Raw genomic sequence first — 24,766 nt, 5'->3', positions numbered from 1 at the left:
CTGCTCCCCTCAGCAGTGTACTTCATCATTCTGCCTGTCCTGCTCCCTACTCTGTCGCTGGTGGATCCTCTCACCTCCCACACCTCTGGCCTGTGCCTCAGTTATTGTACGCATAAATAAATAACTCATTAAAAAAGTGAAATCTGTCACTTACAACAACATGGACGGACCTATTATGCATAGTGAGCTAAGTCAGAGAAAGACAAACACCACATGATTTCACTCACTGTCGTAGATAGGGAAAACAGACCAATGAACCACATGAAACAACAGACTTCCCGACTTCAAGGCCAAATGAGTGGTGACTAGGAGGGAGGAGGAAGTGGGGCTGGTGGTAAATCAGGTGAAAGCAGTCAGTGGCAGGTAGAGGACAGGGCTGGGCCTTTACTGGTGAACTTGATGGAGTACAACGCAGATATTGATTTATAAGGAAGCACGCCTGAGACTTAATAATGCTATGATAGCATTGCTTCAATAACATCTTTGAGAAGATAGCTGAAAAAAATGATATTCATATTATGTCAGATATAAAAAAATTGATATTCATATTATGCTGGGAAAAAATTGACATTCATACCATGATGGAATATAACGCAGCCATTAAGAAGGACGAGTTGGCGCCGAGGGTATTGACCTGAAGGAGACACACTGACACAATCCATGCAACTGTTACGGGACGAGCTGAGCAGGAGGTGATGGGGATGTGGCTGGCACGGCCGCAAAATAGATACCCTAAGTCACACAGAGGGACACATCCCACCCCCTCTCCCATCGGTGTGGACTCTAAAACGCAAGCAAAGGCCAAAGCTCGCAGGTGCGGAGATGGGATTGGTGGGCGCCACTGGCGGTGGGAGCTGGGAAAGGAGCAAAATGCGTGCAGGGGTCCTGGGGTCCAAATTTCCAGGTCTGAAATCACCAAGCCAGGGGGTGACACGGGCCCAGGGACTACAGCTCATGACGCCATTGTGCGGATTTGAAAGTGGCCAGGGGCTGATCTTAAATGTCCTCATCACAAGGGAAAGGCTTTTATTTGCAAGTAAGTGTGGTCCAGGCGTGCAGTTCAGGAGTCATTTACAGATAGTAAATCGTGATCCAAGCATCAAACCTGAAACCAATGTGACGTGTCGATAATACCTGCGTCTGTCTGTTGAGTGAGTGCTGAGGTTGGCAGCACCCTCCGAACCCTGTCATCCCGGCAGGGGCACCTGAAGAGGAAGCTGAGGAGTTTCTGACTTTTCTCCCATCACTCTGACAAGTGATTGGTCTCAGGAGGCTAAGCGGCGTTTGCATTTTCTCTGGGGGGTACTGACCAACCGCAGGGCTGGAGATCTCACCCTCTGGGAGTTTCTGTGCCTCCACCCACATCCCTCACCGCCTTCCCTGTCTCCCTCCAAACAATCCCAACCTTCTTTGTCCTGACAGCTCTCTCATCTGGGTGAGGCCCCACATCCGGGGACCACAGCAGAGCCTCCCCACCCTACCTCAAAAAGCTCATCCATTTCTCCTTGCCCCCAACCCCAGTGCAGGGACAGGTCCTGAAAGCCAGCCGTGTCTTTGCACGCATCCGGGCTGGCGCCCCGCGGACACGGAAGAAGTCCAAATCCGCAGGCAGAGGAGGACTGAAGGCCAGGGGAGCCTCGGGGCCGCCCACTTCTCTGACCACCAGGCCCTTGTCTTCCTTCCAGCAGCCACAGACGGGGCCCTCCTCTCTTACCCCGCTCCATGCAAGGCGCTGTGTCTGGAAGGCTCTCTGCAGCATGTCTTCTCCCAGGGTCCAGGCCTAGCTCCTTAGCTCAGCCGAACCTTTCTCCTAGGCCTATTGCTGTGTCCCCCATGCCGCGCCCAGTTGCCTGGGAGGCAGGGCCTGGGCTCCTGGTTCTATCCCAGGGCCTGGTCAGAGCCCGTGCCGACTGCCCAGTAAAGGTCTTTCCGTTGCCTTAATGAGTGCCGAGGAAGCAAATGACTTTAACAGCCTATCTGAGGTCTGTAAGGACTCTCCCCACCTCTCCTTGGGCCAGGAGCAGGGGCATTAAGGGGAAGGCTGGAGGGAGGGAGGGGAGCAGCGGTTTGGCTCTCCATTTCTCCCACACTTCCCCTCCTACTTGGGGTGCTCACTCCCTCCTGCCTGCCCGCTGCCTGCAGGCCAAGTCCACACTCGCTGTTTCTTACTGGTCTTGGCAGGAATAAAACCTTCAGTTTGTTCTTATGAGCTCAGCAGAAGTGGGCTAGAATTCTCAAAAATAGCCTTCTAAGAAATCCAGAGGAAACCCAACAACACAAAACGCCTAGCAGAGCCGAGCATGCCCGGGAAGGCTCCCTGCCTCGGAATCCTGGAAGTCGCACAGACGGAGGAACTTCCTGAACCTCAAATGCTCCTGAGGGAAGGGCCAGCTCCTCTTCCCGCCTCGGTTTCCAGGCCTATCTGGACCCTCTCCACACACACGCGTGCTCTACCCACCAAAGCTCCCCTCCACGCCAGGCCACAGGCCAGGCCACATTTCCTACCCCCACCCTGAGCCCCGAAGGGCCTGGATCCCAGCCACTCAGAGTGCAGTCAATGGCGAATCCAGAGCGCAAGGCGGGCCCTGGCCTTCCCCGCCCGCCGTGCCAGCAGTCCTGCCAGCCAAGAGGCCTCACTTACTGGCCTGCAGCCCTCGCTTACAGCCCACCCTTCCAGGGCCGGAGCCCCTAGTGAGCCTCCTCACCTGCCTTGCCCGCCCACCGGCCGGCCCGGGACAGGACAACCCAGGGCAAACGGGTCCCCACGGCTGCACCCCGGCTCTCCCAGGCAGCGCCCCTGAGGGCAGGCGCCCCTGCCCGCACGCTCACCATGCCCACCCGCAGCCATGCCCAGGCGGGGCCCCTCGCTCCCCTGCCTGGCTCCCTTCTTTCTCACCTCTGTCTAGCCAAGCAAGGTTGGAAGTCATCAAAAGGAAGCTTACTAGGACATCAGAGGCCCGGGGAAAATAAGAAAAAGCCTTGGCGTGGAAACCAGACGCTTGCTGGACACGAGCTGGGCAGTGCCGGATGAGAGGAAAGCCCGGCACAGGAAGGGCCCCGCGTGGCAGGCTTGGGTGTCCCACAGGGCCTCCTGGGCTGGGGCTCCGGGCCAGTCCTGACCTCTCCCAAAGCCTCACAGGGCTCTGCGCAGCCATGCCCCTCGGAGGCCTGTCAGTCTCCCTGACACTGGCCCCTGTCTTTCCCCACCAGCTCTTCACCTCCCCGGGGCCGGCCTCACCCACGCTGGGCTGGGATTCTGTCAAGGGTACCCCAGCGCCCAGCACAGGGTCTGACACAAGGGAGCAGCCAGAAACCGTGCTTGCAGGTGGGGTGTGCCACAGACAGACCTCTGGGTTTGAACCTGGCTCTGCCAGCTGGTGGCGGAGTGGTCAAGGCCTCGCGAGCCCTTAGCCTCCCATCAGAGAAGGAACCAGTCAGGGAGGCTTGGGGGAGGGGCTGTGCAAAGCGATGCCTGGACCAGTGATCCCCCACTTCTGAGCCTATGGACCGGCCTCAGGCAGTGACAGACCCCCTGTCCTGCTGGGGCCCCAGTCCCAGCCTGGCCTCCCTGCCCCTCATTTCTCTCAGACACCAGGTGCCCAGAGAAGGCCTCCAGCCCCTGACTCCCCCAGGTACCCTCTCCAAGCCAGCCGTACCAGTCCAGGGGCACCACGCCTTTGTTCTTCAGGCTCAGGAGCACCACAGAGGGTGGGGCCTTCAGGGGTGCGGCCCCGAAATTGAAGTCGAGCTTCAGAGGGGTGAAGACTGGGGGGATCTGGCTCATGCTGTGTGGAGGGGGAAAGGAGGCTGAGAGAAGGGTCTGCGGGCAGGACAGGCCCTCACAGGGTGGGTGGCTGGGAACTCGCTGGACAAGTGATTCATGGGGTGGCTGGCTGGGAACTCGCTGGACAAGTGATTCACGGGGTGGCGTGGGCTAGCACTTCAGGCCTTGAGTTAAGCCCTGCCTTCCAGAGGCCCCTGCAGGGAAGGGTGTGAATTTGGGGGGGGGGGTGAGGAGCTACATGAGGCCTGGTGCAGTGGGCGTAGACAGAAAGTGCCAAGAGAACCCCAGAATGGGCCTGCCTCCCCCAGGCGCAGCTCACCTGTGCCGGGTGGGGACACTGTAGGTGAGCTCCCAGGGGGTGGGGTCGCGCTCCAGGTAACTGTTGAGTGTGTCCAGGGAGAAGAGGCGCCAGAGGTGCTTCCGGGGGATGCCCTGGGTGCTGCCCATGGAGCAGACATCCAGGATGGTGAGCGAGGGGTACACAGCCACCAGGAAGACGCGACACAGCTCCCGCCTCTCGCCAACCTTGTTGTCTGGGAGGAGAGACAGGAGTGGGCTCACCTCCAGCTTCCCGGAGCAGGGTGCGCAGATGGGCAGCCTGCCCCAGGACCCGGTCAGGAGCAGGCGGTCCCCAGGTTCTGGGCCTTTGTAGCAGCAGCCACATCTTGTCCACTACGTCCCTCCTACCAGGCGCTGCCCCAAGTGTTCAGACGCCCCACTGCCTCGACTGTGCACCCCGGTTAGATTCCAAGTGACGGACGGCTAACAGCTTTGTTGAGACACTTGCTGTATGATTGTATTTATGTCATCTTACTGTCTACGGATATGCATATAGTTTTACATCCTGAAAAATTAGCCCTCTCATGGACTGAGAACCCCACGATTCAGTGGTTTTCATGTATTCCCAGTTTGTCGCAGCGTTTACCATCACCGCGATGCAAGTTTAGAACATTTCATCATCCCCAAAAGAAACCCAGTGCCGAGGGGCCGTCCCCATCCGCCCCTCCCCCAGCCCTGGCACCACGGATCTGTTCCGGCTCTACACGTTGGCCTGTTCTGGAGATTGCATGTCCGTGGAATCACACAGATGTGACTCATTGCAACGGGGCTTCTCCCACCTCCTCCCACAGTGTCGGTGCTTCACTGTGCCTCTGCGCCGTTTTACAGATGAGAAACAGCACCGGGAGGTCACACAACTGCCTAAGGCCACAGGGCTGAGAAATGCTCAGCCAGGCCCAGCCCAGACAGCCGGGTGCCAGTCCACACCCTCGGCCCCTCTCTGTGCCGCCCCAGCACCTGCCAGCCGCCCGAGGGCGCGCTATGTCAAGGACGAAGCTGAGGCCCCGCCAAACTCTCTGCGCTGTATTCTTCCCCGTGCACGGACACCCCACACTCATGTGGCCTTTCCCGGGGACACCCAGGGGCACACCTACCCACTCTGCTAGTGCCTCGAGCGGGTCTCTCACACAGCCCTCCCCAGCCCTCCTGCTCCCCTGGAGGCTCGGGTACCTCTGAGGGAGAGGAGAGCGCAGCTGATGGTCCAGGAGTACTGGGAGCGGAGCTTGGGACAGGCCGTCAGGCAGATGGTGTCCTGGGACCGGGGCGGCATGCTCCCCTCTGTCTTGTCCAGCTGCAGAGCTGCTCAGAGGTGACCCAGGTCAGGTCAAGGGTGGAGGAGCGCTCAGTGCAAGTCAGACAGGCCCCGGCTCTCCTCCCGCTCCCCCCAGACCCCTGGCCCTGGGTGGCAGACAGTGAGTGGAGAGCAGGCCCTGCGTCAGCAATGAGGAGTCCCTCCCCCCAGGTCGGGACAGAGAGGCCACTCTTGTCTGTGGCATGGGCACCTCAGAGCCCTTGGCTCTACCCCGAAGCCCTGACGTAGGAGCCACCATTACCAGGCGAGGAAGCTGCGGCTCACAGAGGGCAGCCTCCTGCCCGGAGCCCACAGCTCGCGGGTGGAAGCACCAGGTTCTTAGGCCTGCCCACCTGCCCTCAGACCATGGTCTGGCTAAGCAGCCTTAAGCAGCGCCCCTGACTCCCCACCTCCCCAGCCCCGGGCCCTCCGGGGAGTACCGAGGGGGTAGCCCTGGACGAGCTCCGGGCTGCTCTGCTCCAGGTACAGGCGGTAGTGGAGGGTACAGTGACCCTCGTTCAGGAGCACCAGCGACTTGGACTGTGAGCTGTTCACCAGTATGTTCCCAAAGTCCAGCTCCTTTTCCTTTGCCTGAGGGCCAGATTCAGCCAGGCCAGGCTGAGGCCTCCCCCAGGTCTCTGGCCCCGTCCCCCTCCCCCAAGGAAGGGCAGGAGCAGGGCTGGGAGCCAGGGGTCCAGCAGGCCCCCACCCCCTGCCCTCAGGCGTGGGGCACCTCGGGCCTTCCCTCCCACCTCTGCCCTGACCCCATCCCCCACCGCAGCCAGGGCTCGCCCACTCACTGCGAGGTTGCTGGTGATGCCCATGCCCACCAGCCGGAGCATGTAGTGGGTGGTGGCAGGGGGCTTGGTGTTTGGGGGCAGGCCGGCCTCCCACACCCACATTCCCACTCGGAACAGGTACTTGGTCTCCTCCAAAGGGCTGAAGGTCCATGTCAGCGTCTGGGGCCATAGAGATGGTCCCACATGGGGCCTCCAGGAGCACCCCAGCCACCAGAGCACCCCCCCTCGCTCCCCCCCCCCCAGGTGCCAACCTCTGCTGGCCCTCTCCAGGTGTTTCCTTTGAGCCAGGCACCTCCCACATCCTCTGTTGTGCCCTCCCTAAGCTCCTCGATATGCCCCCAGGTAAGTAAGAGGCTTGATTTTAACGCCTTGTTATCTCATGAGAAGCTGGAGACTCAGAGCTGTGGAGTCGGGAGCTCGAGCTCTGCTGGGCAGGAGCTGGCTGTGCTCTCCCGCCTCACAGTGTCCCCTGAGCTCTCACAGCCACTGTGTGCTGGCGGCTCCTGTCCCGGGTGTGCCCTCCCCAACTGGTCTAGAAGGCTCTAGAACAGGGAGGGGTGCTGCTGGTTTGGATCCCACCCGTGGCCCATCCAAACTGCACCCGGGATCTCTGGAGTGCCCTTCTTTGCCCTCAGCGGTAGCCGTCCATGTGGGCCCAAGCCGCTGCTCCAAAGCTGATCCTAGGTGCCGCACACTCAGCTCTGGGACCACGGGCGGAGAGGGGACTCATCCCTGGGCTCCAGCATCCTGGGCTCCACCCCCAAATGTGTTCTTCTCCTCTAAGTCACAATTCTCCTTTGTAAAATGTAGATGGTGGTGATGGGAACAATCACAGCTCTTTCTGAGGCTGGCAGGTAGCACTGGACGGAAGGGGTGGCGTGTGGAGCAAGCCCTCCTCCGAGAGGCAGGAGGAGACACTCGAAGGTGCAGTGGACAGTGGGCAGTGGGTGGGCACTCACAAGGCTCTCATTGGGCTGGAGGACCCCCCTGGCGGGCTGGACGGCCAGCATCTTTTGGTGCTGCTGGGAAACCCTCCACTCGAACTCCAAGGGCAGACGTGAAGGGTTGCTGAAGGTGAAGAGGCTGGTGGAGGAACAGCCCACCCACGTGGGCTTGAAGAAGATGTTTTTACTGGTATCGAGCTTCAGCTGCAGTGGCTCCTCCCGGCTCTGCATGCTCACCTCCTGAGACCAGAGTGGGGGGCAGTGCCCAGACCTTACGCCGCAGCCCTGGCTCCCCCAAATGTCCAGCAAGGCACACTTCTCCCTCTTGGAGAGGACTGCTGTGCCAGCCTGGGAATGGGCAGTTTCTGCCAAAGGCAGAGTAGGCAGTAACTGACCCAGAAAATGATTCTGCAAAAGAATCCAGGGACTGAGAAGGAGGCACAGACTGGCTTGGGCCACATACAGGCCCACGATGCAATTCCTGGCCTCACACCCCTCTACCACCTGCAGATATCACTCTCATGTGCCCCACCTGTCCTTGGGACCGCTGAACCCCTTTCCCTGCCCGGACCCCATGAAGTGGACAGGGAGGGTTCCGGGGGGGTGCAGTGGAGGAGCTGTTGACAGCTGTGTCCGAGGAGTGTCTCCCTGCTAAGACACCTCTTGCAGAAGCAGCAGCCTCGGGCCACTGGAAGGGAATGTTAGGGACCAACACCTGGCCTGACTGTGGCTTTGAAAAGGGAAACCCCACTCCCAAGGGCGCAGTCCCCAGCCTCATCTACCTTGAGATACAGGGGGCAAAAATTGAACTGCAAGTAGAAAGTGTGCTGCTTCCAGGCGGTGCCCTTGGGGTAGGTGCAGAGGAGGAAGATCTGGTGGGCCCCAGGGGCCAAGAGGCCGGAGCTGGGCCGCAGGGTGACGTCTGAGCTGCTCTGGGGGGCCAGGTTGAAGGTCAGCAACATGGAGCCTTTGTTGACCAGGAGCAGGCTGCAGTAGGAGGGTTCACCTGGGGACACTGCAGGAAACAGCTGGGGTGCAGGAAGAGGAGAGAGAACCAAGGTCGGGTCCAGGCATACATTATGTGGGCTCAGTGGGGAGCCACGAAGCCTTCACATGTCCCAGTCAATACCTGGAGCAGGGAGGGAGGGAGCCCATAGCCTGGCACCAAAAAACGCGTCTGTCCTCCAGAAACTTCCAGACAGGAAGAAGAGGGGCCACAGGAGCTGGTGGTGCCAGGAAAGTTGGGCCTCCCGGAACCCTCCTCAGGCTAAGGAGAGGTTTTTGCACTTTTAGGGTGCCTCTGGACAACCTACTTCAGAAATCCTGGTTTCAGAAGATCTGGGGCATGCCAGCTCCATCTAGCTGATTCTCCTGCAGGGAGCCCCACTTTAAGAAAGGGAAAGCCCCAGGCATCGTGGCTTCCAACACTCCTCAGGTGTCTGGAGAGTGGTCAGCCTGTGCTGAGGGCTGCGTGGGCTGTGCACCAGGCTGACACCGCTGACTCGGGCCCCGGGCAGCTGGGGCAATCAGCACGCGCGCATGACGCAGGGCAGGACACGCTCCAGAGGCCTCCGGTAAAGGCCACAAAGCCCGGGAGGAACCGGCCGGCCGAGGGAATGGGGCAGGGTGGGGTGCGAGGACCCCCTCGTGCCGTCACAGGGGTACCCTGGAGCTGAATCTCGGAGGTGGAGCGGGTTTGGGATTGGAGAGAGATGTAGCTGGTAGGGGTGTGTGATGCCCCCAGGCATATGCCCCAAAGTGGCATGTTTCCAGCAGTGTGAGGCAGGAGGGTAGAGAAGACGGATACAAGAATGAACCAGGCAATGGAAGCTGGGAAGGGATGTGGAGGGAGAGAGGGGAGCTGGAACCGGGGCCGGCTGGCTCCACAGCTGTGTGTTGGAGCCGGTGTGACCCTGCTGGTGCAAGGCAGGCAGGACTCCAAGGAGCCAGGAGATAGGACACCCCTAGGAAGGGGCGGGCCAGCAAGCCAGCTCTGTGAGCCCTGCAGACATGGGCGGTCCTCAGGGGCAGGGCATGTGGGTGGCCGGGCCCTGAGCAGCTTCCCAGTGAACAACACACAGACAAATGAAGCTGGCGTTTTAAACCGGAGAGCGTTACAACGGGGAATATTTCCGGTAGAGGGGGGTGAGCTAGCACCCTGGTCTCTCCGTGGCCCAGTGGACAGTCCTCAGTGACCCCAGGACCTGGCAGTGGGGGTTGGGGGAGGCCAGAGAGGGCCCTGGGGGGTTTCTGAGACCATCAGAGAGGAGAGGGATCTTCGGGCCAAGGCAGAAACTAAGCACCCCGTCCCACCTCCACGGCGCTGGGGGCCCCTCACCTTGGGGGCGTCCAGGGAGTAGATGGGGATGTGGTGCTCCAAGGCAGTACAGTAGCTGTGGCCTCGAGCCCGCAGCGTCAGGCACCAGGACGGGCACACGGTGCAGTCCTCCTCGATGTTGTTGTAGCTCTGCAGGACCTGCAGGGGCCGGACCCACGGACAAGCTCCTAGTCCTGCCTCCCACCCGGGGGGAGCCCTGCACTGTAGGAGTCCCACACTGGGCTCAGGTCAGAGGGCCTCTCCCGGAAGTGGGTGCCCATAACCAGTTATGGGGTGGCCCCTCCGGCGTACCCGGGTCCCGACTGAGCACCCAGTGTGGTGGAGGCCACAGAAACAGAACCCAACCCCGGCCCACCGTGTGGTTAAATGTCCCAGTGGCCACACCGCCCAAGAGAAACCGGAAAGTAACCTTAATCGGTTTCATTTAACCCCAAAGGATCAAAATCTGGCCACTTAAACATAGCAGTAGGTGAGTGGCATGTGAGATAGTTTCCACTTCCTTTGGGCCAAAGCCAGGTGTGGGTGTGTCAGACCTCGACACTTCCTCTTTCGGACCCCCGCATTTCAGCCCCAGTGGCCACATCTGGCCGGTGGTGGCCGTGTCCAGAGAGCGGCGGGACAGAGTCTGCAGCCTGAAACCTGACTTGGCAAAGCCCAGTGTACACAGCCTTCCTCCTACAAACCTCCGCATTCGCCTTTATTTAGAACAGAGCTAACGAGACGCTCGTCTTTGGAAAGCTTTCTCGATAGTTTGGCTATGACCCCAGGTTTATAGGTGAAAATGCCAGGGCTTAGAGACACGAGAGGTCTTGCCCAGCGGGTAAGGGACTCTGGTCTTCACTGCACAGCCCTACTCTTCCCTGGCATTTAGCATAGAGCCTACCGAAGCCTTTATTTAGAACAGAGCTAACGAGAAAGCCCCCCACCCCTTTCACACCCGCACCCACCCCCCAACTTTGGGGTCTGGCAGGCCCAGGCCCTGGGTCCTGCCCACGCCCCCTTTACAGGCCCCGCTTCTTATTTCCGGGACTAGCAGGAGGCCCAGGGAACTACAGCTGACTGTGCTGAGTTATCCCCAGGAGGTGGCGGGCGGGAGGCCACCTATCAAGAGCCATAAATAGGCAGGTCGAGAAGTCCCCCTGTCACGGCAGGCCATGAGCCTGGGGGCCAGTACGTTCACCGTCCAGCCAAGGAGGCAGGGAAGCAGCAAGCAGGGCCTGGCGGAGAGGCTGGCCCCTGCAACAACGCTCCGGCACCTCCTCCGGCCCCCCACAAGTGTGAGGCTCTGCGTACCCCATCTGATCCGTGTGCACACACCTTATAGGCAGCGAAGGCTTCCAGCTCCACAGAGTAGAAGCCGTTGGGATGGGGTGGGCGGAAATGCAGGCGCATGGCCATGGACTTGAGTGGAGGCACCACACAGGTTTCCGGAGTCACCCAAAAGGGGCAGTCCGATCGACGCGTCCAGACCACTGTGATCTTGCCCTTGGTGTGGTTCATCAGGCACAGAGGGGCAGGGTTGGGGTCCTCGGGTGGGGAGCAGCCACCAAAATCCACTTCAGTCGGCTCTATGCTAACAGGCGGGGGGAAGACGGCCACATCGCTGGTGCCATCAAAGAAGTACTCGGCCATGGGGGGGATGAGGGGATACTTGGGGGCGGGCGTGTCCTCCAGTTCCTGCATGAGGGAGACACGCATGGGCTCAGCGGCATTCCTTCTGCTGCTGTTCTTTCTGGGAGAGCTCCACACAGCCACTAAGGGTGCCCGTGGGGGCCTGGGGGAACGGACTGCCCAGGAGTTGCCAGATGAGGGGGCCTGAACCTGGGGTGAGTAGCCTGGCTCCCCAGGGGGACCAGAGGAGTGCTCTGTACCTCGAGAGGAATCATGAGGGCCCCGTTCTTATCCTGCTCCAGCTTTTTTCCCCTCAGCATGATGCCCAGGATGTCGGGGGGGTAGAGCGTCAGGCCTCGCACCAGGTGTGTGCGGTACCAAGCGACATGCTGAGGTCGCAGGATGACCGGCTTGGTGCTGTCGGAGTGGCAGGTGCCCACCAGGTCCAGGAACATCGGGTCCTACAGCATTGCCCGGGAAGCAGAGTTCAGCTCCTGCTCAGCACCGGGCCCGGTCACTCTGCCTGAGAGTGAGCACTCGCAGCGACCCCCTGGGCTGGCTACACTCGGGGTGAGGCTGGCACACCCACCTGGTGCAGAGCAAGATTTCATGGGCCCCTGACCAGACCCGGGCCCTGGAGGAGGTGATGCCACGCGTTCCAGAAGGCCAGAATGCAGGGAGTGGAGCGCCACGCACAGTCTTCATCCCTGGGCCTCAGTTTTACCCCTTCAGCTCTCAGGGGTCCCCTCCGCACCCCCCTCCCACTGCTTACCTGGTGGTGAATAAGACAGGCCACCCTTCGAAAGTACAGCGTGGGGTGAGTGGGCTGGAAAGCACAGCGCAGGGCCACGCGGGTCTTGCCCACCAGGGTCCCGAAGGCGGGGCTGATGTTGAACACGCTCTCTGGGCAGTCGATGGCGAACTGAAAGTGGGCCGTGCAGTCTGACTTGTTCTCAATCCACAGGGGCTTCTCGGAGCACTCCCCGAGGGGGACCCACTTGAAGTCAATGCAGTCCTGCTGCAGGGACACAGCGGGACCTGGCGTAGGAGAAGGAGCTGTCACCAGGTTGTGGCTGGGGGGCATCAGCCTCCCTGCAGATGTCTCAGAAAGGGCCCCATTCACTGGAGGAGGTGCGGCCTGGGGGCAGGGGGAAAAGCTGGAAATGGCCAGAGCCCCAGGAGCCTGAGCAGAACGGGGAGGTCAGCAGGGTGAAGGCTGGAACAGTTCGCCTGATTTCTCAGAGAGCCCACCAGGGGGCAGCAGACACCCAGGCTGAAGGGCTAGGAGGTGGCCTGAGGCAAGGTGCGTTTCCCAGTCCTCATTAAGGTACTTCCCCCTCCTACCCCCAGGGGCATTGCCAGGCCTCCTGGGGTTGCCTGTACCTCTACAGAAACCAACAACTTTGAGCAGGGTTTGGGAGGAGCAGCCAGAGGGAATGATGGAGAAGTAGCCCATAGTTCTGACGTCCAGAGTCCTGGGGTGGAAGAACACAGACACGCATTTCTTCTCTCCTGGGGCCACGATGCCCTGAGCCTTGGGGCATGAGAAGGCCGAGTCTTTGACCAACATGTCTTGGGCCACTTCGATCCTGAAGGGGGCGCTCACCTGTGAGGTCAGCGGGGAAGGAGAGAGCAAGTCAGAGAGAGGGGTCCACCCAGGGGGTGCTGTTCAACATGTGCCCCACTCACTAGCTTGACTGGGTGAGGTGACCCTTGCCAGGAGGAAAGAAGAGGCCAAGACAAACGTGGCCCGCCCTGGTCCTGAGGTCAGGATGGCCACGTGGCTGCTCTTGGGGAAAACCGGATACCCCAGGCCCCAGCTGAGAGGAGAGGGGGGACACATTCGTGTTTCAACAGGCATGGGCTAGGTGAGGCTTAGGGCCAAAGGAAGCGGGAGGGTCGTCAGGAAAGGGAGTGGGTTTTGGGGGTTCCCAGCCCCGTGGCCTCCGAGTCCTGACCGCTCCCGGTAAGTACACGGGGTGCCTACCACTGATGGGTTATACAGCTTGATCTGCCTCTCAGCAGTGCAGCCCACAGCAACGGAGCCGAAGTGTAGCACTTTCTGGAAGCCCTCCACATCCTGGTCCTCTGGGCACTTCTGCCTTATGCGCACCAGCAGCTGTGCACACTTGGCTGGGGCAGAAATGGGGCATCGTGGGGAGCTCACCAGGGCCTCCCCGTTAGAAGCTTAAAGCGCGCAGCTGAACAGTCCTTTGAAACAGGCAGGTGCCCCGGGGGAACAACTGGTCTGTGACACCAAGGAAGGTCTGTCGGTGGGACTGGCAAGTGTGGGGGAGGGGTGCGGAAGATGGTGCCTGTGCCATGGGGCCAAGTCGGGAGCAAGCTTGGGAGAACACACGACGCTTGGAGAGCCAGAGCCAGGGAGGCACAGCAGGTGGGCTCTGGGGACAGGTGAGAGGTGGGGCTCACCCACAGCCTGTAGCTGGATGCTGCACTTCTGCTGGCCCCTCTCCCCATACCAGCACGAGGCCTCAACGTCGTAGATGACAGCCATGGGGGGCTGGAAGGTCACCTTGATGCGACAGGTCTGGCCTGGCTCCAGCAGCCCCGTGGTGGGCAGCATCTGGAATGGGTTGGGGGGCTCCCAGTTGTAGATGGAGGGCAGGTCCCTGGGGGAGGGTCAGGGACGGGGGCAGGTCAGAGTCACAGTGCTCATTCTGACCACTGCCCCTGCTTAGAACGGCGGCGGCCCTGGGCAGCCCTCTTTACACCCCCTGCCCGCTTCCCCAGTGGGCAGGCCAGTCTCTCCTCTCCAGGTGTCTTCCTCAGACTCTCAACAAACCACCTCACCCCACATTGTCCAGGCAGAACCAAGCTTCGACCATGTCCCCCACGGCACACGTGGGCAGCTGCAGGGACGGCGGGCAGATCAGCATGTGACAGGGCAGGGTGGCCCTGAGGTCCACACTGAACACTCCCTCTTCTTTCTCAAACCACAACTGGTCCAGGTACTCCTTCTGCAGAGCAGCAGGGTGGGGCGGGCAGGCCGCGTGGTAGAAGCCGTCACTGACCAGTGGCTCCCAGGTGGGCCTGGGGGCCACGCACACCACCCCAGCCGTTGGCCATGCCCCCAACACAACCACTGAGGCCTGGGCCGGACCCTCTATTTCAGCCTCAGAGGAATAGGCCAGTTATCTGTACACCAGCTATTCTGGCTTAGAGCTTTGAGGCCCAAATTATAGCGAAAAAAGTATTTGGGGGAGATGTTTTGAGAGTAGGAAGAAGTCAGGGGATCTAGGGTTTCTGATGGCCCAAAGAGTCGCAGACTATGGACCCCAACATTCAATGAGGAACACCCTTTGTCCAGTGAGGGCCTGGACCAGGGCCTGTCCCACCAGGCTTGGCAAGCTGGACTGTTGGCAGCAGTTGGTAGGGTGTCCAAAGGGGGAGAGGGTCATTCCTTGCTGCTCTGACCTCATCCTGTTCAGGGGTCTCTGTTCCCGTGTCCCTCCCTGCCCTCTGCCCTCCTCTGGCCACGGTGGACCTTACCTCCTCCAGAGGCCGGAAGATGATGGGGAGTGTGAAGGTTATGCCCGGGCTCAGGAAGATGGGCTGAGGGATGACTGTGAAGAAGAACTTGCTCTTGGGGGGTCTGCAGGTGAGAGCCAGGGGAGAAGCACCTCAGATTCAGGGCTCAGAAAACTAGAAGAGACAGGGTTAGGAAAATCCTGGAAAACTGAGGGGGCGTGAGTCCCGGGGCCATGGAAGAAAGACCCCGGAATGAGCCCGTGGGTCTGTCACAGCGGACCTTCACCAGAGATATGGGGGGCAGGGGAGCAGCATTTGTGTCCATGGGTAGCCACTGAGGGTGGGGGAGGGGAGGCCGCCCTGATTTAACCAACCCCCTCAGCACTCAGCTGGAGAAACCATGGCTGAGACACCGAGAGCCAGAGGTGCCGTTCTGAGCACAGAGCTTGGTAGCGCTGCAGGGTTCCAGGGTTGGTTAACTATAGCTACTGCAGACTTTAAGAATATTCATAAGAGGTGGCGCCTCCCTGGTGATGCAAGGGGTTAAAGTGCACTATGAAGCTGTCTGCAGCCAGTGAGCATGAGTTTGATCCCTGGCCAGGGAACTGACCCACATGGCGTGGCAGACCTCTCCTGGCCCGCCCGCTGCTCCCCTCAGCAGTGTACTTCGTCCATCTGCCTGTTCTGCTCCCCGCTCTGTCTCTGGTGAAGCCTCTCACTGCCCCTGAGCCTCTGGCCTGTACCCCAGTTCTGTATGCACAAATAAATCTTTAAAAAAAAAAAGCAAGCAAGGGTATTATCATGAAAGTGGTTCATTTCAAGGGCACAGAGTTTGTTCTATTAAGAGAGGGTCACCTAGTACGTGAAGGTGAGCTTCGGACACTTATTCCATTGTCTGGTCAGTGGGCTCCACTCTTGGTAAGTCTTCCACTGCATGTTTTATATACTCTACTGATTTTGTTTTTTCTAAGTAGCTGCTTTGGGGCGCTGGGGCTGAGGGGCTGGGTCTCTGACCTCTCATACTGGTCGGTACCTGTACTTCATCTTCTGGGTTTTGAAGGATAGATTTTTTAGAACCAAGAGCTTAGTGATCTCTTTCCCTAGCTCCCAGCCTTTCCACTGCAGCTCCTCTGCCACCTCAATGCCCCAGACGACCCTCTTCTTCACTTTCTCTGGCTTCTTTGGGAAGCACATTTGCATGTCCACGGAGCTGGCAGGCTGTTTCAGGTGGCAGGAAGAAGGTGGGAAAGAAAGGACACATTAGCAGGTTGGACTCAGACTCAGCTTAAAGGTCCAGAAAATAATGACCTCCACCCCTCGGCCCTGGGAGATGGCCTGGAGTGAGAGGATGAGGAGCAGACAGGCCCTGAGGCCCACCTCTTCCAAGAGCGGGGGGTGGTTTTCCAGCTAGGGTCCCTTTGTCCCTGCTCTTGACGTCTCCCTGGGGCACCCCATCTGGCCATTCCACCCCCCACACGAATGCAGTGTTAGCACCTGCTCTGTCCCCCACACACCATCAGACAACCTCTTCTCTCAGGGGCTACACACCCCTTCCTCCTCATCCCACCCTTTTCCTTAGAAGCCTCTCCTGACTGAAGCCGGCCATGCCAGGCACCTTTCCACCCTGCAGGAATACTCCGCAGCTCCACCTCCACCCCTCACCTGGCTGGTGGAGCTGAGGAAAGAGCTAGCGCGCCTGTGACCCACCCCCACCCCATGTCCTGACTTGGGGGTCACTCCGAGCATTGCTTCCGCCAGATGACACTACCGGTCCAAGGTGCCTGGCTTCCCTTGACCAAAAATCCTTCTGTGGCTCCAGCCTCAACCCCCGACAATATGAGGGGGAGGGGAGCCCCCGTTGTGGCAAGGTGGATGAACCAGATACAACTTCCTGCCACAGTCATTGCCATGAGTACATGACTCACTCCCATTTTACTTTATCTTTGACCAGGTTTGCTTTTATGTCATTATGTAATACAAGGATATCTTCATTTGTTGGCTTCCTGTTTTGTGCAGGAAACTGAGCTAGCTGCCAGGATTACACTGGTGGGCGAGACGGCAAACCCCTTCTCCCGGCAGCCACTCTCGGTTTCAGGATTCGCAGAGCGCCTGTGGGTGGACAGAGGATTTCTTTCCCGACTGCCCACAAGGACAGGTGCCTCAGGTGATCAAAGGGTTTACTGTAAATATCAGTTGGTGTCCAGCCAGGAGAATGGTGTCTGGAAGCCCCTCTGGGTGTTTAAAAGGAATTTAACGCACAGCCAGGAAATGGTGAAATCATCCAGAAAGTAGCTACGTTGGGAAACTGCTTCCACCTCCAAGTTAGGGGAAACAGTGGGGTTCTCAGGACCCAGAGCCTGTCTGGCAGGAACTGGGCTGGCGGAGATGCTATTCCAAGCTTAGAGGGAGGAGGAGGAATACCCCAGCTTCTCCTGTTCTCCCTCCTGCTCTGAGCGGGAACCAGTGAGTGAATCTGAGGATCAAGGTGCCTGCAATAGCACAGATGGAGGGACCAGGTGACCCCTGGTCCGGTCCCTGGTGGGGGGCAGGGAGGCACCTGCTACCCCCACCTCATCTAAGGAGACATGAAACCACCACACACAACAGACCCACACAACCCACCATCACAGCCCTAGACGACCACTTTCCACGTCCCTGTGAGACTACGTAGGGAGAGAACAGCAGGGTAAGCACCATCCATATAGTAGTCAAAGAAAAAGCCCTTTGGGTGAAGACCGCCAAAGCTTTCTGCAAGCTAGTGTGTCGGCTTCCGACTCACTCCCCCGCCACCCCACACCCAGTCACTCGAAGCCACCAGCACTGGCTCAGCTGGGTGCTCCAGCTGTACAGGTCTAGTGCCGGACTTTAGACAAGGAGCAAGAGTCAGGCCCCTCAGCTTCCTCATGCCCTGAAGCTCCGCCACCCCCCTCCCGTCCTGCTGCTCCCCGCTCCATGCGCCCTGACTGTCCTCACCAGGGCACTGGTGTTACTGCTACTGCAGCCACTGCTGCTGGTGATGGTGGGGATGGCCATGGTGCTGGCACTCAAGCAAGACTCGGAGTTCATGGTGAGGTCCCCGCTGTCCTGCAGTCTCGTGCTGGGGCCCAGGGAGGTCTGGGTGAGCATCAAGGTGCCTGGAACACAAGTCCAAGGGAAGCTGTCTGGTCAAGCTGAAGCACTGCCAGTTTGGGGCTGGGAAGGGGTCAGCGGGGAGACAGCAGGACATGGGAAGAGCTCTCTCTGGAGTCCATGGAGTAGACTCGCACGGCCATCATCGTCACCGAGAAGTGCCTGACTCCAGCTCTGGTGACAGATGGCACCAAGGGAAGCGAGCCTGAAGACAAGGTCTGAGATGCGGAGCTTTGCCTGCCCTTGGAGAGCGACTTGGGGAGAAGGCCACACAGCCCTGGCCTCCATGGCTACACTTGGTCTTTCTCACGAGCCCCCGGGGAGTGCTGCTGAAGCCCATGCATTACCTTTATCTGGTTTTTACACTCTTTCTTTCCTCCGAATGTGTCTTGCCTCCTGTGAGAAAGGGAATAGAGGGCAAGAAAGAGGCAAGTGGAAGAGGACAGTTCTTGGTCTCCTGGACTTCCTCTACTAGTACACACTAGGGCTTACAGTAAGCATCCACTGAAATAACGACTCAATCCCAGAACAAATAACTCAACCTCTAGAGCAGAGGATAGACCACCAACTGCAAATGATATGCAAATATATAAGCAAATAAGATAGGCAAATTCATGCAAATATATAATGCCATGTGTATGGACATGTGTGCTTTTCCAGGGAGAATGTCCACAGCTTTCACCAAATGCTCAAAGCATCCTTGGCTCTTTTCTAGGAGACACACAAGGGCCCCAAGCTCTGGTTCCATCACCACGAACTCCTTCCTCCTCCTCAGGCTTTTTTCTACACATGCCTCCCACCCCTGTCCTCCCACCCCCTCCATGCCTACCGGTAATATTAGTGATGTAATACTGACTTTTTGGAACACATTTTTCAGATGACTTAGTATCCTTCCCTATCTTTTCAAATAAACCAGTTGTGGGAGCACAACTGGTTAAAGCACAGCACTATGAAACTGTCTGCAGACACTGCAGCTCAAGTTTGACCCCCTGCCAGGGAGCTGACCCACATGGCGAGGCAGACCTCTCCTGACTCATCCATTGCTCCCCTCAGCAGTGTATTTCAGTAAATCTGCCTGTCCTGCTCCCTACTCGGTCTCTGATGAATCCTCACACCCCCTGCACCTCTGGCCTGTACCCCAGTTCTGTATGCATAAATAAATAAATCTTTGGAAAAAAATAAGGACTTCTACTGATGTTTACTGAGAACTTCTCATGTGCCAAGTAGTTATAAGGCTTTCATATGTATTTTAGCCCTTACAATAGGCCTTTTCTTTGGCCTAAAATTACATCTTTTCACATTTGAGCATTACAATTTAGTAAATAATTTTATGATTATGCTTAAGAAATATACACAATCTCATCCCTTCCCCTGCCCCCCATCCAAAACAAAGATTCTGTTGATTCAGTTATCCTAATTGGCAGCAGGTTCCAGAAATGGGAAAGGCTTAGTGACACATTCATTCACAAAGCATTTACAGAATGCAGACAGGCAAAGCACCTCTCTTCAATTGTCAAGTGGATGTTCAGATGGAATCAAAGAAATGTAAGCTGAGGAAACAGGGAGAAGCATCCATTACTTTTCTGCTACTGGATGACTTTGTAGTCCCGGCCTGATTCATTAATGCTCCTGGCTCTGACAGTCTTCAATCAAAATATTAACCATCTCACCGAGTATATAGAAGAAATAAGACAATGAAGCAGAAAGCCTATTCAGAACAGGTTTCAGGGGAGTGAGCAAAGAAAGCTGGGTCCCCATATCTGCTCAGATTCACTTGAGATGGCTGTCTCCCCAAATCTGAGCCCCCGTCTCCCCATCTATAAAGTGAGGGTTATTCTATTTCACAGTTGATGTGAAACACGAATAAAGTTTTTTTTAAGCCCTAGACAAACCTGTTACGTAAATTACAAACGTAACTACCACACTAGCCTGCAATACTCTTCCAAAAGCCTCGTTCATTTGCAATCATAGTGCAGACATTAGGCCAAGGAAGTGGTGTTTTAAACGCCGATTTTCTAATCTCGAGGGTTTTAAAAAACATACCTCAATTTTCTTATTTGCTAATTTCCCTCCTAAACATTCCTAAAATGACCAGTAGGAAAAGTGACGGGATGTTGTGAGTCGAGGGAGGAAACAGGTAAAATGAAGGGACAAAATATACTTAGAGCGGCTCCTCCTTTCCCTTCGGAACCTTGTCTGATTGGTGTCACCCAAGATGCAGTCCTAGGGGGCTCTCTGAAGAGACAGGACATGGAGGGGACCCCTAGCCACTTCCGGGAAGAAGCGGTCTCCCGGGACAGATACCTTTACTTGCCACGCGCGCCGCTCCCTGGATCCGGGAGACCAACGCTCAGAATTCACGCCGCCGCCGCCATGTTGTCGTTTCCATAGATACAGGACGCGCAGGATGCCGCCTGTCCTGGTTTCCCAAGGCAACGACGGCAGCCGGCATGAGTCATGCCATAGGAAGGTGAAAGCGCCAATTTTAGTCCTGCGTCCTTTGTGCTTCTTTAGCACCCTGCTAGCAGTAACTGGGCTTCTACCCGTCGCAGCATGGTATGTCGCGTCGGTCCCCTCGTTGTCGTGACGTCCGGCAATCGTGACCTTAACTGAAGACCAAATTCACAGAAAGCGAATGAATGTACTGTCACCGGACCTGACTGGAGGTCGTTCCTGTTTGCTGATGTGCGTTGGTGACTCCGTAGAATTTCACCCAGAACTTCATTCTGTGTTTCCGATTGTTAACTAAAAAGCAGTCCATAGACATTCCTTATCTGCCTGTTGCTTTGCAAATAGATCCCTTTTGTTGATGGGAGAGAAGGTATCCTTGGCATTGGCAACCACCCAGCACAAAGCTGACTTTTTGGAAGAGCTCTGAAGATTAATATATGGAGACAGTATTGTTATATGTAAACCGGATTTTTGGAAGTTAATTTCTTCATCTGTCCATATGTGCTTGGGCTAATTATAACAATGGCGACGAGTCCTTAGGAAGGTGAAGCTAAAATTCTCAAAGTTCATCTGTGGGAAAGGTGTTTCACTGCCCAGGGCAGCGATGGGAGAGGGAATGTAACTAGGGAAAGAGACCTCAAGAATCTAGGAGCAAATCCAGAAAATGAACTCTCATTTTGGGAAAAGTTGCCGTTTATTTATGAATGTTGAAAGATGTACTGACAAGTGGCCTCTGGCGACTTGGGAGATCACATGGACAGAGCCTGGGGGCCCTTTAAATTATGATTAATTTTCTTGGGAAACAGGAATGTGGGAGTGGGTGAGCTTTTCACTGGCTTTAGCATTATTCTGCACTTTGGACATGATGACTTTTATGCTGTTTGTAGTTTCTATAATGATTTCCTTTTTGTTTTCCTTTAAGCTTTTTTTTTTTTTTTGAAATGGCCAGCCTGACTCAGATGGACCTGAAGGACAAAGAAAGAGAGTATTTGTCAATTCTCAAGCCAACAAGAAATAAGGAGGAGTAAACTCTGGGGGCAAAACTTAGTGGTGGCCTCAGGAATCCCAGTGAGAAAACCCGAAGGGGATATGGGGACACGGGGCATCAGAAGAGATCTTTTGTGTGTGCTGAAGCTCAATCTCATTGAGAGCTGCCCACCCCTGCACCTCTTCACGGAAGGAGTACACCCCTAGAGCGCTGTCTGCTAGATCCTTGGTGGATTCTGGGCTAGAGACCGTGAAAGGAAAATCTTAGTACAGCCTTGAAGGTTCTGATTTTATGGGGTTCTGGCTGCCTGCTAGGAACTCCCTTTGCAAGTGACCTTGGTTGACATGGTGCTCCCAGGGAGAGGCCCAAGGTGGACTTTACCCCTGCAGGCTAACAGCAAGGAAAGGGGCGTGGCAGAAGGTTGAGCCTAAGGAGGGAGAGAAGCCAGGGTTTCCTCTAAGTCCCCCCTTTCAGAAGCTTGGAATCTAGAAGAGCTTGTGGGTGCTGGGTCCTGGTAACCACATCCTCCAGGACAGACACTGGGAGCTGCTATGAAAGAGGTGGCTTTTAATTCCGAAGATTGATGAGGACTAGGATGTGAAAGAAAGAGAAAAGGTGAAGGGGTAGGAGGTAGCCTCAGAGCCTCCTGGCTGAAAGCTGGGTGTGGGGGCAATAAAGATAATACACACTGGGTGGTTTGAGCTTCAGCACACACAAAATATCTCTTCTGATCCTCTATGTCCCTATGTCCCCTATGGGTTACAGAAGACACTTGGTTGGGAAATCAGGCAGGCTTGAGATTAGTTCTGACTGCCACTTCCTGGCTGTGTGAGCTTGGGTCTCTTGGAATCTCAGTTTCTTCATCTGCTACCTGGGGATAATTATCAAAAAGCAACTGTGGGGATTGCATCACCAAGTCATGGGTAAAGTGCGTGACACATGGTAGATGATCAAAATTAGATACACACACAGAGGGAGGTCATTCATTAAGTGGGAGGTTCCTATAATTAAGTCACTTGCCCTTCTGGGTGTCCGCCTCTCCTGTCACCTACCAGTCTCCTTGCCACACACTGGAGAGGTGGGAAGTTTTTCTCCTCCCACTTCTGTTTCTCCAAAAAGGAGACTACTGTTGCTGCTCTGGGGTGGAGAAAGACAGAAGGAGATACCAGGAGGACCTGCTGTCCAGATGGCAAGTTCCAGCACTTGCAAAGTCTTTCTTTCCCCTACGACTTGGACTCCATTTCCAGTGTTGGTTCTGAAATCAGGTCTGCATACAAAATGTACTTCACTTAGGGGAAGGAGATGAGGAGGTGGGTCCTCCCACAGCAGCACCTGACCTCCTAAATTAGTGTTATAATTCTTCCAAGCCTAAATTGAGGGGGTAGAGAGTGAAAGAAGGCTGTAGCTAAATGTGACTTTGGCGTGGTTAAGGGCCGAGTCTAGGAGCAAACAGAGCACCCAGTGCCTTAGAATCATGTTCCTTACATCAGCTGAGGGGGAGAGGGGGGCATTTAAAGATAGCTGGAAGGACTGCAAGGGCATCAACTGGCAGGAGATTGAGTGTAAACTACCATATAACAAGAGAACTCAAAGAAAAGTGTTCCCTTCTGCCTGGGAGCCTCAAATGATTTTCTAACTCTCCTGTGCAAACTCCCACATAATTTCTCCCTCTTTTCATTGTCCCACCAAAGATAGACCTGCAGGCCAACAGCAGGGGAGTAGAAGGGGAAATATTGGGTTTGATACCAGATGACTTGAGTTCAAGTACTTGTTCTAATAGTGGAATAATTTCAGGCAAACTGAAATTATTTAATAGTGGAATAATTTCAGGCAAACTGTTAAACATGACAGAACCCCATTTTCTTCATCAATAAAATGGGGACAAATTGACAGTATTTAAAATACTTAGTAGTTGGTAAGATATGAGAATGGAAGTCAACTAGCCCTAGAGCCAGGTCCCAGTGCCCTGGTCTTAACCATGTAGTTGGTGGATTGTGGGGGAGACAGGCGGTGGGGAGAGGACATTAGGAGGGCACAGCAGTCTGTGACCACTCATCAACAGGTACCCAGGTAGTTCCAGATTTCACCCATCACTAGAGCTGAATAATATTGGCTTTAAGTCAGACCTGATAGCAAACCTCTATCTCCCCAGCTCCTGTATACATAATGACCAAATCTTGAAGTGTCTCTCCTCTAACTCCTCATCAGTGGAGGAGCTGTCACCACATCTACCTGTTCTTTCCATCTATTCTGAGCAGTGCTCCTTCCTACTAGCCTTCCCAGATGTCTCCCCATACACCATATCCTGTAGACTCTCCAGCTATGTGTCTCTCTGACCAGCACCATGGACAGCTCCAGCTGACCAGCCCATTCTAGGCCATTCCCAGCCTCTTGCTTCCTTGTTTCTCTTCCCTGTTCCATTCCAGCACGGTAACCATGAGGTGTGGACTGAGTAAGGGACATCCCTGAGAAGACAACAGTTCTGTGAAATATGAGCTCTGGAGTCAAGCACACTGGATTTGAGTCCCAGAACCACCAGTTCTCAGCTGTGTGATCTGTCCCTTCAACAGTCTCATCTGTAGACCGGGAAATCTTAACAGCTCTCTCAAAGTTAAGTGAGAAAATATTTAAAGAACTTATCCCAGTACCTGGCTCAACTTATGTTCTGAATAAATGAGGAACACTATCATTCTGTAAATTTCTATCCTATCTAATGCCTCAAGCCCTTTTCAGATCTGTTTCATCAGTAACCTCTTGCAAGTAAGTGTCACACCTGACCACTAGCTCAGTGCATTTGCCCCCTTGGGCGTGGAAACTGGCTTGGACTTCAAAAATTAATAAGGGGATGTACCTTTGACTGATCCATTAGATTCTGTCACCTAGATTTGATTTTTGAATTTAATTTTTCAAGTTAACTAAAGGTACATAGGAGAGTCACAAAAACAGTACAGGAAGATCTCATGAAGACTTCACCAAGCTTCCTCTTGGCTTAACAGCTTATATGACCATAGAACATATTTAAAACAAAGAATACAATAAATACTATTACTGAAAGTACAGAACTTACAAGATTTCATGAGTTTGCTCACTAATGTCCTTTTTTTTGTTTCAGTGTCCAAACCAGAAGCCTTCCTGGGCATTTCTCAGTCTTCCATTGTCTCTTTTGATTTGACTGAGGAATACTCCCAATTATTCTGTAGAGTATTCTCAGTCTCATTCCACTTCTTGTTGGGTAAGTGGGATTATTAGGAAGGGTAACACAGAGCCCTTCTCAGTGCACGGTAACAGATACGATGTCATATGTATTATTGCTGATTTTAACCTTGATCACATGGCTAAAGTGGTGTTTGCTAGGACTGTCCTTGCAAACTTGTTATTCCCCCTCTTTATTAGATATTGATTATGTCTATCTTTTGCTTCTCTAGGGTTAAGAGTTTGAAACCACGAAAATTGTCCTGTCTTTGGATTCATCTTTTCATCTCCACACTCTCAATCACTCCCCCAAGCCACACTCACTCCCTATTATTTGCTTAGTCATGCTCCCTCTGGGTTATCTTAAATCAGACATTCAAAAATGTATGCAGAAGATAGATGCAAATATA

At 55.6% G+C, this 24,766-nt stretch overlaps 1 protein-coding gene across 1 annotated transcript in view; it reads right to left on the bottom strand.

The window, feature by feature from the left end:
- Positions 1–20,086, bottom strand: part of CCDC108 (coiled-coil domain containing 108) — a 31,565-nt gene extending 11,479 nt beyond the window's left edge. Inside the window, exons 1-20 of the mRNA XM_004674799.2 lie at positions 20,030–20,086; positions 18,073–18,121; positions 17,570–17,730; positions 15,630–15,814; positions 14,618–14,720; positions 13,919–14,085; positions 13,538–13,737; positions 13,095–13,240; positions 12,491–12,713; positions 11,880–12,145; positions 11,368–11,568; positions 10,814–11,173; positions 9,497–9,634; positions 7,941–8,186; positions 7,174–7,398; positions 6,215–6,373; positions 5,855–6,005; positions 5,294–5,422; positions 4,104–4,317; positions 3,657–3,785 (exon numbers count right to left, since the gene is read on the bottom strand). Of these exons, the coding sequence (XP_004674856.1) occupies positions 3,657–3,785; positions 4,104–4,317; positions 5,294–5,422; positions 5,855–6,005; positions 6,215–6,373; positions 7,174–7,398; positions 7,941–8,186; positions 9,497–9,634; positions 10,814–11,173; positions 11,368–11,568; positions 11,880–12,145; positions 12,491–12,713; positions 13,095–13,240; positions 13,538–13,737; positions 13,919–14,085; positions 14,618–14,720; positions 15,630–15,814; positions 17,570–17,722 (3,395 nt within the window). The 5' untranslated portion in view covers positions 17,723–17,730; positions 18,073–18,121; positions 20,030–20,086. The remainder of the gene's footprint in view (positions 1–3,656; positions 3,786–4,103; positions 4,318–5,293; positions 5,423–5,854; positions 6,006–6,214; positions 6,374–7,173; positions 7,399–7,940; positions 8,187–9,496; positions 9,635–10,813; positions 11,174–11,367; positions 11,569–11,879; positions 12,146–12,490; positions 12,714–13,094; positions 13,241–13,537; positions 13,738–13,918; positions 14,086–14,617; positions 14,721–15,629; positions 15,815–17,569; positions 17,731–18,072; positions 18,122–20,029) is intronic.
- Positions 20,087–24,766: the final 4,680 nt, after the last annotated feature.

Source organism: Condylura cristata, unplaced genomic scaffold (assembly GCF_000260355.1).
Source record: "Condylura cristata isolate star-nosed mole 26May11 unplaced genomic scaffold, ConCri1.0 scaffold00002, whole genome shotgun sequence".
Taxonomy (NCBI): domain Eukaryota; kingdom Metazoa; phylum Chordata; class Mammalia; order Eulipotyphla; family Talpidae; genus Condylura; species Condylura cristata.
This window is presented reverse-complemented; position numbering and strand designations above follow the sequence as displayed.